The sequence below is a fragment of the Primulina eburnea genome, chromosome 7 (assembly GCF_022965805.1).
Source record: "Primulina eburnea isolate SZY01 chromosome 7, ASM2296580v1, whole genome shotgun sequence".
Lineage (NCBI taxonomy): Eukaryota > Viridiplantae > Streptophyta > Magnoliopsida > Lamiales > Gesneriaceae > Primulina > Primulina eburnea.
Window position 1 is genome coordinate 6,076,280 of NC_133107.1, and position 14,668 is coordinate 6,090,947.

The 14,668-nt window shown below is 32.5% G+C and overlaps 2 protein-coding genes across 2 annotated transcripts; both read right to left on the reverse strand.

Annotated features, from left to right (window-relative positions):
* Positions 1-1,859: 1,859 nt before the first annotated feature.
* On the reverse strand, positions 1,860-2,537 carry LOC140837459 (agamous-like MADS-box protein AGL62). Its single transcript, XM_073203619.1, has one exon. The coding sequence runs from the start codon at positions 2,535-2,537 to the stop codon at positions 1,860-1,862; it is 678 nt and encodes a 225-aa protein (XP_073059720.1).
* Positions 2,538-5,521: 2,984 nt separating this feature from the next.
* On the reverse strand, positions 5,522-11,945 carry LOC140836958 (kinesin-like protein KIN-14L). The gene is made up of 20 exons (XM_073202871.1): positions 11,809-11,945; positions 11,610-11,690; positions 11,096-11,253; positions 10,852-10,998; positions 10,515-10,767; positions 10,323-10,414; positions 10,160-10,231; positions 9,694-9,795; positions 9,432-9,506; positions 8,829-8,910; positions 8,566-8,661; positions 8,323-8,496; positions 8,152-8,258; positions 7,843-8,059; positions 7,640-7,799; positions 7,279-7,529; positions 7,005-7,168; positions 6,154-6,881; positions 5,892-6,070; positions 5,522-5,812 (listed from the first exon to the last, which is right to left on the reverse strand). The coding sequence occupies exons 1-20, from the start codon at positions 11,843-11,845 to the stop codon at positions 5,733-5,735; spliced, it is 3,255 nt and encodes a 1,084-aa protein (XP_073058972.1). The 5' UTR covers positions 11,846-11,945; the 3' UTR covers positions 5,522-5,732.
* Between the last annotated feature and the right edge of the window lie 2,723 nt (positions 11,946-14,668).

Below are 14,668 nucleotides of genomic sequence, written 5' to 3' on the forward strand. Positions count from 1 at the left end.
GGGAAAATTGTATTTTTATAATGTGATTTTGTCTCCTTGCGATTTTGGTTATGTACATTAATAAATTTCAATTTTAATCTTGCATGTTCAAATTTTTGGCAGTGTTAATCTTTTTCATCGGGAGTGTTGATGTGACATTACATACGTCAATATTACATCATTAACAGGTCGGAAAATGACTAAAATTGCCAAAAAAAAAAAAGAATGATATCAAACTAAAACTGAAATTTGACAACATATATAGAAGATCGAAATCGCCAAGAGGCAAACATACTGTTAGGATCAAGCGCTTACCACTAGGTCAAAAACTACAGCTGTTAGTCATCAAGTCGTAACTTTATTATTTTATACTCATGACAACACATAGTACACCTACTTGAGTGATAATGGTTCGGGTTGTTAGGTCAATGAGTCCGAAGATGTGCGTATCTATCTGGTGATGTTGTCTCGTATCTTTCAGAGACCGGTCTAACCCTTTATCTACCGTACGTGGCACAGTCCTGTCCTCAGCAGATATACTATTACCCCTTAAAATTGTCATCACTCTTTTACGACCCACCTAACCAACCACATCAAGAGACGTAACGTCAGTAACTCGACACACGAGAATTTCCCAGATAGTTATCTCTCTCAGCATGACTCTCACTCCTACGCTCTTAAACCAACTATTAGAAGTTTAAGTATAATTCATTCTTTGTGTAATGGAAACAACACAAGGCTCTTTGTGTAGTGGAAACGACATATAATTCATTCTTCACAATTTTGAAGATTTTTGCTCCAAATGAATTAGTTCTTGACAGTAGAGGTTTATATAAGTATTAGAAGTTTAAGTAATTCGATTTACTTTAATTTTTTTTTAAAAAAATTAATCGACATCAAAAACAAAATTGATTTAGTATATTTTTTTTAAAAAATTTATCGACATCAAAAACAAAATATGGACCCTATCAAACTAACCGTACATCGGCCATTTCTTCTTCTTCTTTTTCATGTAAAAAAATTAGATTCTAATTTCCATAAGACAAAAAGGAAATTTAGAATAATTTTAGATTTATACTTTTATATTAATGGCTAAACACTTTGCTATTTCCCCCCCCAAAAAAGTATTGATCTTTTTCCGATTATCCTCTTAACTTAAATATTTTTATATTTTATTTTTAAAATCTTGGAAATTAAAGCTTAGTCATCTAAATAAAATGAATGTCTTAATGCAAAGTTTTTACCACAATTTAATTCGTTTTTGAACCTCTCAACCGTCGTCAAGCACCCTCTGGCCGTTAATTCTCTACTCTGATTGCTTTTTCAATTAATATTTTTTTTGAGCCAGAGTCGTGTTTTATTACAATTGAATCTCGAACTCGAAATATCTTTCAAGCTTGGGATTTGGTGTCTGATGAAATATAAATCATCCGACAATTTCTCAATTAGTTTACATGTCGTGTTGTGACTTTTAATTGAAATCTTTGAATCTTCCAAGCTCTTTAATTTGGTAAAACTAGTTTATCATATAATTTTATGATGATAATTCGACCATCTATAACTCTAGCATTAACCTTATTTTTGCATTTTGACTTCTCAAAAGCTTTTATTTCGTATCCAACAAGGTTTAAAAAACAAAAAACTAATTATTTTTTATGATATTTATCTTAAAACTTTTTATTAAATTATTTAAAAATCTAAGAATAAAATTATATAGCATAAAAAAATTATATATAATATCGTATTAACTTAAAAGAAAAAGAAAACCAAAACGGAAGAATTGCAATTTATATTTCATCAAATTATCTTTATTAGCAATGATATATAACAAATACTAGTGAGTTACTAGCTAGCAAATCAAAGTAGGTAGCAAATATGCCTCAAAAAAATCCATGGCAATACCCAAAATTGTTGTTACCAACAAAACCATTAGAACCCACAAAAACTTGGCCGGGTTTAATCTCGTACTGATCGAAAACTCCGGCGCCAGCGTCGTCTCCGCCTCCACCTGGCCCTAACAGCAGAGAAGAATTTGCCACTTCAGACATAACCTTAGCAACTTGACTACCAATGTTTTTCTTCAACTCTTCAATGGCATCATGTAACTGCTCCAATTCATGCAACCCTAATTTGTCAATAGGACCCTCCCACCAATAGTTACATTGATTGGATTTCCTCATTTTGTCCAATGCCTCACCCCTTTTTCTCTCCATTTCCAATTCATTAAGAATTTGTCCCAACTGCAAGTTCAGTTCACGTACCGTTACATTCCTTTGAGCCTCCACGAGATGAAACGGAGGAGGATTCGAAGTCAAGTTAGGGTTTATGTTCAAGAACCTCTCCACTATAAGTTCGACATTCGGATGCCCGAAAGAGAAGACTTTTCCAGCTGGGGAGAATACTATTATAGCAATCTCGACTCCGCAGAGTGTGCAGAGCTCACTAGCTTTCTTGAACAGCCCAGATCGACGTTTCGAAAACGTCACCTGTAAGTGATTCTTCACCTCTATTTTCGCAATCTTGATCTTCTGTCTGCCCATGCTTGGCTTCTTTGCCATGGTGAAATATGTATTGCTAGTACCAAATTAAGATAGACAACAGCTTTGGTTTCAAGAAGATGGCCGTAACATGGATATTTATAGGGGACTTGATCTTTATTCCCATTAAATTTCGGGTCAGTTTCTTTCTTTTTTGTCTGAATGTTAGAAATGATATGGGAGTTAGGAAATCATTATATTTAATTAATGGATTTTTTCAGGTTAATGGTATTAAATAACTGTGATTTATTACTGCATTATTGAATACTTAAGGAAAGATAATTTATTGGCAACAAGAAACGTACAACATTTATATAATAATTCGATGAATTATTCCATATATACATGTGAAAAAACAGAATCATATATTATTTCAAATATTGTCAATAAAATATATTAACTCTAGTCTGTCTTGTATAAACACATGTCATTAATTTAATTTTAAATAATAAAGATACACAAAACTTCTTGTGAAACCATCTAATAAATCAGTTTTGTGAGACAAATATTTTATTTGAGTCACTCATGATTGCCTTTTATTGTAGAGTAGGTCTCTTGTGAGACGGTCTCACGAATCTTTATCTGTGAGACATGTCAGTCCCTACCTATATTCACAATAAAAAGTAATATTCTTAGCATAAAAAGTAATAATTTTTCATTGATGACCCAAATAAGATATCTGTCTCACAAAATACGACCCGTGATACCGTCTCACACAAATTTTGGCCTTTATTATAAATATGAACATGAAATATATATCTACGATATATCAATAAATAATATATCGAATGCCAATTTTGGAGATATCATTTCCATCTTCCAGACGAATCACATAATACCAAATCTATATATAAGAGATTATATGTATGATCAAAAGTCAAAAAGCAACCGATAATTAAATTTAAAACATGATAATATTTTGTATGTATTATCTGGATAGTCATAATGCTAACGATGAAAACGTTTTCTACTCGATCATTAATGAGATGGATTCTGGCATATGTATATAATCATAGTCATAAAGTTTATTTAATCTCTATTTTTTTTTTTTTTTGAGTGAGTCTCATATGAGACCGTCTCATGGGTCATAATTCGTGAGACGGGTCATTCCTACTTATCGAAACTTTGAAGTTGATTTATTATAATGTACTTAATTTTCTTCCCTATCCTTTCTAACATCAGAAGGTTGGCAGAAGTTTGTTCCGGGGACATGTGATTGAACGTAACCACCACCAAATAATCAAACTTGTTCTATCTACCTATACAGGGAAAATAGTTTTTGTGCCTACTAACTCGTTCGAATTTTTTTGTTTTTGTTCACCTCAGTTTTCAAATTTGGTTTTGGAATTTTGATACACACACCATTTTCTTAATTTTCGGTTATTTTGGTGCAATTAATCAGTGGCATTTCGAAAAATAATGGTGACCATTGAAAAACATACTGACATAGTATCACATATTTATCGCATTTTATATGCTGACATTGAAATTTATATATAAATTGAATAATATGTCTAGACCAAGTACACAAAATTTTATTCCTCGACCAAAATAAGAATATACCAAGGTGCTAGAGTAGGTCTCATGTGAGACCGTCTCACGGATCTCAATCTGTGAGACGGGTCAACCCTGCCCATATTCACAATATAAGTAATACTCTTAGCATAAAAGTAATACTTTTTCATGGATTATCCAAATAAATATCTGTCTTACAAAATACGACCCCTGAGACCGTCTCACACAAGTTTTTGTCCCAAGTGTAATGGATGGAGCTAGGATTTCTAAGTTGTTGGGGAGAAATTTATCATTCTAAAATAATTAATTATTAAAAAATTTAAATATATAATATTTAACAATAGAAATAAATAATTTGACTCATATCATAGTCATAGAGAATTTTTTTAAAAAAAAAACTTAATTTCTTATAATGAAAATTTTAAACTTTTGTTTAATGATAAAGTACATAAAATTTAGAAGCAACTATGTCAAAAAATTTCAATATTTTGATTAATAAAGCTAAAAAAATTAAAAAGGAAATATATAAAAAAATTATTTACACGTTTATTATATTTAGATAATTTATATTATGTTTGTTTTTTTTATGCAGTTTCAAACTTAGGGATTAAATTAATTATGAAAGTTTGAACAAAATACGTATCAATGTATTAAAGCATCAACCATATTTCGTAAAATCATATTTTATTATAATTTTGAGTTCTAAAAATTATCGCTCTATAGTTATAATGAACATCGATATTTTTAAATAAATCTAATTATTATATCCACGACATAGTAATTTATTAGTTTCCAGTTTTTTAGAATAATCGCTACAATTTTAGTAGTTTGAAACATTCGAAATTTAGTGATTGTGCGGAATATCAAATTCAAAAACTCTAAATTTTTATTTTATAGGCAACTGTTTTCTATGTGTGAAATTGGAGAAATAAAATTTTAAAAATATTTGCAAGTGTAATAAATATCATGTGTTTTTTTTTTATATATATATAAAGTTGATTTTTACTTAGTAATGAGAAGAATGCATCGATCTCACAAATATAATTATGGCTCATTTTTTTAAAATAAAACTGAATATATTTGTAAATTTAAAAAAAAAAACTAAGGGGGCGAACTTGTGTCAAAAGTTTTTATTTTAACTTTTTATTACCCTTAAATTAATTAATTATATAATAATAATGTATTTACAATTTTTTTTGAAAAATTTGAGGCTGCTGACTGCTATAAAAACATGAAAAAAAAGATTCAAATTCAAAATATTTGATAATAAAAAATCACATTAAAATATTTGACTCTTTGATTATAAATTTATTTATTTTTTCTCAGTAATATATTTGCTATGGAAAAAAATTAGTACTTATTATTGAGACAATTTCATTATTAATTAAAAGAAAAAGGGAAAAAGGTGAGCAATTAAATCACGAATAAAATACAAAAAAAAGGAAAAGAAATAGAAAATTCAAGTGAATTTTTATTTTTATTTGGACAAATATATGATTATTAGACATATAATAGTTGAAGTTCCTTAAAATATACAAATAAGTTGGTTTAGTGAGCCGAATCATTGTTATTTCCATACAGATATCAGTTTCCACTTGTTGTCTTTGTCGATGAAGATTCAATATTCAAGTTCAGCAAAAACTATATATGTCCTAGATCAATGGCAGGAAAGATGACCCTGCAAAAGAAGCCTAAATGAACCTATAGCCAACGTTTTGTTAACTTTTCTGAAGCTCGAATTTGAGGTGGTGGTGTCTTGGCATTCCTATTTTCATTTCCATCTGCATAAAGGTGAAGAATATTCAAATCACAGTTAAAATGGATTTACAAGTGTAAAGATGATGTGCTATTTTCACTTACAAGAGTTAACTGAAACGCCTCCTAGCGAAGTTCTCCTAGACCTTTCGGGTGGTTGAATGCTGGTTAATGACTGTCTCGTGATTACCCTTGCACTAGATGGAACCGGAGATTTTGCATCTGCAGGTTTGAGGCTAGTTGTATTCAATGGTGATGTTACTTCTGTTTGTTTCGGTTGGTTCCTGTAATTTGAATGATGTACAAAAATCCTCAGTTTGCATACGTTTTAATATGGAACTATGCTATGCTGGGGAAACATGCCTACCTCTTCTCTGACCCATTAATTAATCTTCGGATAGAACGCAGAGATTGCTTTATTTGAGATCCTTTCCCACGAGCATTACTGATTGAACAAGGAGAAAGTAGGATATGGTCATTTTGAATCACTCCGTGGGCTTCATTTCTAGAACTTGTGTGAGGTTCGGGAGTTTTGGGAAGTTGAAAAGATGGCTGAACATTTGCTGTATCAATTCTTAGCACTTGACTTCTGAGGGAGGAATTCGGACTCATGGGAGCCCTTCTAGGTGATAAGTCCAACAAAGATCCATTGACTTTCTTTTGTTTGGGGGACTTTGCAACCAACTTTTCATCTTTGAACTGACTGTAGTTTTGTGAGCATGTTGGTGTCGTAGGCTTGCTTAAAGCTGCTTTTGGTGATTTCATCTGATCCAAATCTTTCTGCGCATTTCTTGGCCCTTCAAGACTTAATCTTCGTGAACGAGGTTTCATGGACTTTCCATCTTCGACGTGACTGTAATATTGTGAGCATGTTACATCAGGTGTTGTGGGCTTGCTTATCAGTCTTGGTGATCTTATCTCGTGAGGATCTTTTTTCTGGGTATTTCTTGGCCCTTCAATGCTTAATCTTCGGGTACATGGTGGTGTTCGCTCTACTATTTGTTTAGGCAAAGGTGATCTTACTACCTCCTTTGGTTTAGTACTCCGAGGAGTTCGTAGTTCCTTGTTGGCCAATGCTTTCCTGAGGTTCTCAATCTATCAAAATTAAGGCAATAAATAAGACTTTGTTTCAACAGCTGATAGGTGCAAAAGATAATTTGTCACACACCGCAATTATCTGATACTTTCTTAATTAGAAGCCAGTTAAACTTTCAGTACCTGTAATTTAAGATCTAATACTTCACTGCTTTCTTTATTTGCACGCGCAGCACCAAGTTCTACAGTTGAGACCCTCTGGGCGAACTTTAAAGTACTCATTGTCTCTTCAAAAGAATCTCCCTCAGGGCTCACATGAGCAAACATCAATGTTTTTGCATTTCCTCCTGCCATGAAACTACACTGAGCGTACTACGAAAATAATGAGTTTAAAGAGTAAAATCTTCCTACATGAAACAAAAGGAACAGATTTTACCATAAGTTACAATTTATGTACCTAAAGAATTCTGCAGAAGTAAAGTGAGCTTGCTATTTCTGTAAGGAATATAAGAATTCTTTTGTGCCAAAGCTGTGATAACATCTCCTAAACATGAAAGAGATTTATTTATATATTGAGTCTCTTCGAGTGTGTAACCGGAAACTTCTGATTTGTCAACCCGTTCACTGCCTGCAAGATCCACCAAGTGGAGGCAACTACTAAGTGTGGTTCCAGATATATCTTTTCCATGCACATGTATAGTAAGTACACTGCAAGAAACAAAAAGAAGGTTTCGTAAGTTTCATTTTCAAGTTGAAAATTGGAGAACAAGGAAATAAGTGTGGTTTTAACAGTATAAGTTATAATTGTTGATCTTTACCTGTGTGAACGACTACTTTGAATGTTAATTACAGTGGAACCACCTGTACGGTTCACTTCACCGAGTTTCATTAGGTTGATGACATCATTAAAGGATTTCACTATATGCAATGAAGCACTGGGCAGAGCCGATCCATTGTTAGTGACACTACTCTGGATGTCTAATGTACTAACCAATTAAGGAAAAAACACAAAATGAAAAACTGATCATTGAAAGCAGCATTTTATCTGTGAAAGGATATTTAGTAGTGGAGAAATCTTCCACAAGAAGATCACGAACTTGTTCGTTATATATCTCGACCATTTGTACTCGAATCTCATATTTTGTGATGTCCTTTCTTTGGTCAGATAATTCAAAAAGATCATTCAGAGCTGAATAACTGATCCCTGACTCCATCGTTGATCCACCAGAAGAACCACACTGTCGATAGACATTTACAAAGTTAAGTATTTCAATAAAGACAAATATAGACCTGTTTGTTTACATGGCCTGATACAATAGAAAAAACTTACCATAGTATATGTTTTTCCCGATCCAGTTTGACCATAAGCGAGAATGCAGACGTTGTAACCATCCATAACAGAAGTAATGAGAGGTTGTGTGTCCCTGTACACCTCATCTGAAAGTTAAAAGTAAATATCAGTAAAATAATTTTAGAGAGAGCCTTCGAGTATATGGATTACCTTGAGTAGATGTTGGACCAAAAACACGATTAAATTGGAAAGTTCTCATTCCATCTTCGTGGGGTTTCATTGGGTCAACAACAACTAGAGAGCCATCTCTACCGACAAAATCTATAATGTTTTGCGCTTCAGGATTAAGTACAGGCCTAATCCTGCAGTAAACTCGAATATTTCCTGGAAAAAAAACTTAATTCTGAAAAGGCTCCAATCGAACATGTCTAAATGAATCAAATAATAACAAACCTTTTAGATCCTGCACCATGTTGTATAGGTTCCTGTTCTCTTTTACAACCTTATGATAAGCAAGGGCATCAGCAGTCATTTCAAGCACATGATCTCCTGCAAACCATAAAAATGCCCACCGCAACATGAAATAAGAGATCGAGTCAAGTCTTGTCATTACTAAACAGTTTTCCAGAAAGAGCATTTGTTAATATTTTGTTTCATCCCATTGCTAGACCAAAAGCACAATAAAAACTATTGACCATCTCAGAAAAGAATCTTACCGAATTGTTTTAAATCATTTTGAAGCTGCGATTGCAGGCTCTGAAACTCTTGCTTGGCGTTTGCCAACAACAATTTAACATTCTGCAATCCAAACAACAAAAAACTACTCTGTGACGTCAAATTTTACAAGCTGAAGACTGTATATAGTACACATTCTTTCCAGCAAACAGAATCTTCTGTTACATGTGATCGAAAAAAATGAAAGTTCATTGTGATTGCAGTGGCCAAATCTTCAACTTCTGACCCTTGTTGCCGTATTCAAAGGTGGTTGTTTTCCAGTTCATTGTGATTGAAGTAGCCAAATCTTCTGACCCTCGTTGCCGTATTCAAGGTGGTTATTTTCCAAGTTATGATAAATGTCCCGCAGAAAGTCATTTCTTCTAGATATGATAAATGTCCCTCAGAAAGTCATTTCTTCAAGTTTAATGACCAAAGAATCGTGAAAATCAAACCAACTCATAGAAAGATAGGCAACCATTATCGATGTCATCAAGAAAATCACATATAACATCTTAAAGGATGCATATCCCAGGATGGGAATTAGTACCTAATTACTTTGTCATAATATCTAAAGCAGAAACAAAATTGCAACAAAAACTTACCAAAAGTTTCTTTTCTTGCTGTTTAACTAGATTCCAGTGGTTGCAGTTACCCTTCTTTAAGCATGCTCTGCAACACTATAAAGCATACATTTTGTAATTCTTATGCCACATGTATAATTATTTCAGCTTCCTAATAATTGTATAGAACATTAAGAAAATTCCATGAAGTCATCAAGAGATTGTCATCCAGCTAAGTCAAAGGATTTAAACATTTTCAATCAATTTTGCTCGTATGATTCTAATATACCGGCAGAAAAAATACCTTTCTTTTCTCTAGATTCGACAAATTTGCTTGGGGAACAACTGTTGAATGCTTCAGTGAGAGGCTTATTTCTCTTAAGTGATCCAATAAAGCCGATTTAAACTGTTTCGGGACACGAGGAAGCCACAGTTGTCAACTTATATTAAGTAATAAATAGAAAATACGTAGAATACGTTCACGGTTCACTACTTTCATCCGAAATGTATTGGCAGTGACAGCAGAATTAAGAAGGGATACTATTTCTACAATAACGGATAACACATTTGATAAGAAGGTTGCATAACTACAAAAATGACCAGTGATTTCCATATTCTGTACTGAAACCTGCATAAAATGAGACTGCTAAAAGTCTGATGGCATATTTTTCAAGCATGCATGTTACTAACTACCCCAGAGACAGACAATATCGCTTCATGTCTAAATAAAGATATGGTTGTCATGTCTTTTCTCCAAAAATATGACTCACCTTTGGGAATGTTCTCTGCAGCTGCTCGTCCAAGCAACTCAATAGGATCTTACTGAACAATTTGACTGACTTCTACTTACACAATCAATAGTGAAATGTGAACAAAATTGCGCATTAAAATTCTTTTCAAGAAACACATGACAAAGAAAGGTATAATATATACCGCATTTCCAACATGAAAACAAGCAAGCTGGTTGTTGTCCATGTTCTCTTTTGTGTCAACCATTCTTTCAACAAAGACCTTCATAATTTTGTCTGAAAAATGAATAGTTCAACTGTGGATGTAAAACATGGGGAAAACTGCTAGATAAAACAAATACCTTCTTAACGGTGGCGCGTAAACTGATAAAACTACCTTCGAGATTCTTCATTTCATTTTCTGTTGGCATTGCTTTGTGGCTCCCTTCTAACATGTCTAGTCGCCTGGAACTTTCGTAGGTAAACATGCCAGGGGATCGTGCATGCATCCCTGTGGAATGCATGACCAGAGGAGATCTTGGTGGCTTATAAAATCCATTACCTCCAGTCATTTGTTTCCACTCATGGTAATCTTTTAGTGCCAAAATGCAATCCACAACCTTAGTTGATGAGCTCTTTTCCAAATTGTCCTAACCACGTTTAACACATTATTGACCACATGATTTACCCAATTTAGATTAATTTTGATTCAATAAAAGGGACTTCCATCTTACCCTTTCGAAAATAGAAGCTTCAAAAACAGGAAGCTTAAGCTCTTGCAAGGTGACTATGAAATTCCGAATATTCTCAAAGTATTGATAAGCTGGCAATGGCTGGGAATCCCATGGGAGTGACTGAGAAGAGTAGTGTGCTTCTATAATCTGCAACATTAGTCCTTATTGAATCACATGTAACCAAAACGAACTATCTTATATATATATGCAGATAAACTCATCCATTTCTTAGCATAAATGTTACCTTTGGAACAGAACCAGGTTGAATTTTGTTGATTATGTTGCAAAGAATTAAACCATTTCTCAAGCAAGAAATGAACTCTTTCTCGGATGGCTGGTCAGGTATTCCAAGGGGCCCCACTAGGCAATCAAGCCAATGGGTAGCTTGATATCGTCTCAAAGCTATGCATTAATTGAGTTACCATGAAAACATAATTAGCTCTCCAGATTATGAATTACTCTTTATGAAATTAAAGCACAATCACAAACAGAGGACTGAATAGATATCTCAAATAAGTTTCAAAAATCTAAATGTTTGAGAACAAAAGCACTCTCTCGCTGGCATTACAACACACGAGAAAATCGAAATAAATGAATTACACAAACATATATACCAACATATTCCCTGTTTCTGGAATCTTGAAACAAATAAAATACAAGATGACCAAAGAATTCCACGACGCCGGCCGACGAAAAAAACAAACAAATCACCCATGCATGCGTCATTTTTTCAAGAACCAACGACTGATCGTGTATACCTGCATCTTCAGCTTTTCTCGATCCAAAGTTCAACACATCCACTCTTTGCGTTCTCGTCAAGTCCTCCATTAATCTGAAACCTTAAAAATCATTGATATGAAAAGCCCATTAAGCCAAACTATTCTTGATCATGTATGAACTTCAGTATATGATAGTATAATATAATATAATCAATGAAGAAAATATATGTGAACATACTTGAAAGATTTTTTCTATAACTGCAACTGGAATACATAGAAAGAAAGCAATGCACAAAAAGATTTCCTTATATGCATCAAAGAAAGAGAGTAATTTGGTGATTGAAAAATGGAATCCACTAAAATAGTGGACTGACTGTGTGACTGGGTTAATTTGTTGGGTTAAAAAGTAAATGTGTATTTATTAATTCAGGCTTGGATCCGAACCTGGAGGCTCCGGGGGTTCTTTATTTGAATTCAAATTTGAGATACATTTAGGCTAGGATAGTAAACGAATCGAGTTGGTTCTTGGATCTTTTAAGTCAATTCGAAAAATATTTGGTTTGTATTCGAGCTTATCAAATCCGAGCCAAATTCGTACATGCTCGAACTTTTTTGAGCCAAGCTCAAGCTCTAATTATTTTATTTGATAGTTCGCGAGTGTACTTACTTTCAAGTAATAGTTCGAAAGTTCTCGAACTCGAGTTTTAATTCGAACCAAATTCAAGCCAAAAGTTTTAAAATTTCCGAATTTCGAATCAAACTCGAATATAACTAATTCGAGCCTTTAAAATTTTATCATATTTGACTTTATTCGGTTCGTTATAACTATAATCTGGGCTAGTTGGTATCTTTAATTATTTGGGCTTTGGAATTCCAATTATAAGAAATTAAATAAATAATTTAATCGTTAACTTTTAAATTTTTTTAATCTAAAATTCATGTATACCTATTTTATATTTAGCAGCTTGCTTACGATCAATATGTAAAGATTTTGGATCTGCTTTGCAAATGCGTTAGTTATTATACATAAATAAGCAAGTTTTGATTAATATCACAAAGTTCTAAAACGTTGTTTAGCCTAAAATAGAAAAAGAGAGAGATTGGTTCTATATTAACATGTATATGGCTAAAATTAATTGCTACTAACCTACCAAAAATAAGGAAAATCATAATTTGTTCAGATACAAATTATGTTCGTCGTGTAGTATTTTTGTGCTTAATTATCCAGGATTACACCGTTGTATATTTAGAAACAGTTGTTCAAGTGTTGATCCTCAATCACGGTGGATGGAGAGAAATAAGGGAAATCATAATTTGTTGAGATTTTACTGAACGAAACTGCATGCAAAAACAATCAAAACTTTTTGCATATACTACAAGAATAGAAGAAGTGGCAGTAGACGAGACCTTTCATCAACTTTCTACAATATGAACCAAGCATGTCACAATCTTCTAATGATGTCCTTTCTGGATTTCAAAAAGTAGAACTATCCTGCACTAATTTCCTCAAGATTGATTCAAGATTTCAAGGTTAAATAAATTAAATAACTTGATGCGATCAGATTGGATTAAACAATGCACTCGCGCGTGCAAAAAACAATACTGAGCCATTTTTTAAAATAAATCCTTAAACCTATGGAAAAATAAATAAGCGCTTAACCAACCTATTACGTTTTTTAAAAAGCTCAACTCTATATCCTTCTTGAGTCAACCTTATTTCCTAAATGATTGTTTGTTTAACTAATGACCAAACAAATGTAACATATTTATTACCCACCCAAATCGAAAATACAACAATTATAAAATTATAGAGTGCCCGCCAAGTTCACTAATAAACATCATATTGAGCCCCTAAAAATCCCACGAACACCGCATCTTAATTTGCAACTATAGATTTATTGATATTTTCAGTTCGTTTTGAGAGTCGCTCACTTGAGAAATTGCAATGCGAGGATCAATGAAGAAAATATATATGAACATAGATATTTTCCTACAAGGAAAGAAAACAATGCCTACAAAAATTTCCTTATATGAATCAGAGAAAGAGAGTAATTTCGTGATCAATCCATTGAAATAGTGGACTGATTGTGGCTTGGTTTATTATTAATAAATGAATGTGTATTTATTAATTCAGGCTTGGATCCGAACCTGGAGCTCCGGAAATGTAACGTTAACTTCCGCTTATTTGAATTCAAATTTGCTATACATTTGGGCCGGTTGGGCTCGAACATTATTTGGGCTTTGAGATTCAAATCATAAGAAATTAAATTTTCATCATTAACTATTTTTTTTCTTTTACCATTATTATATTCATGTAATTAAACATGAAATTTATCATAATTTAACATAAAACATTAAATAAAATATAATTGTGGATTTAAAATTTATGTTATTACTTCTTTAATACTACAAAAATACATTGAATAAATTTGGAATCCACGGATTTGAATCCAAATGCAATATAAAAGAATTTTGATCTGCTTTCCGAATGCATTAGTTATTATTATACATGAATAAGCAAGTCGTCCACCAAAAGGCTTCGAATGCGTTTATTACCAAAATTTAGTTTCCATGGAAATACATACATGTTAAATTTCAACGTCGATGATTTCATCTCGTGGTTCTATGAGCGTGAGATGATGTTAAATTATTAATTTTTTATATTTAAATATTAATTTTTAATTTTATTGAAATATGGATAATTAAAAAAAATAAATTACAAAATTATTAAATTATAAAATATTGCAAAGAAATACATGAAATAAATATTTTTTTGAAAAACTAGTTACAAATAATTAAAGCAAATTACAGACGAACTTGATAAATTAATTTTCGTAAGATACTAAATTTGTATATCATTCATGTTTGGATCATTAATATCTTTCGCCATGAATTGATTTCATGCTCAATCTCATTCATTTCATATTCTTTCTCCTTCTCGTTCTCTCTCATTACTTGTTTCCTCTCTTTCGTTTCGTGCCTCTTCTCTGTTTCATTCTTCATTATTGTTCTTTCCTCTGCCTTTGTATAATACTCTTTTGCTATAGTCATATTGGCAGATTCAATTTCATATATTTTGCACTATCATCTCACATTTT

Coding starts and splice junctions, on each gene's coding strand:
- LOC140836958 (XM_073202871.1), bottom strand. CDS start 11,845: ATGTATTCCAGTTGCAGTTATAGAAAAAATCTTTCAA. Junction 8,911..9,431: donor AGCAAGAAAAGAAACTTTTG/GTAAGTTTTTGT, acceptor TTTGGATTGCAG/AATGTTAAATTGTTGTTGGC. Junction 7,169..7,278: donor ACTTCTGCAGAATTCTTTAG/GTACATAAATTG, acceptor GTTTCATGGCAG/GAGGAAATGCAAAAACATTG.
- LOC140837459 (XM_073203619.1), bottom strand. CDS start 2,537: ATGGCAAAGAAGCCAAGCATGGGCAGACAGAAGATCAAGATTGCGAAA.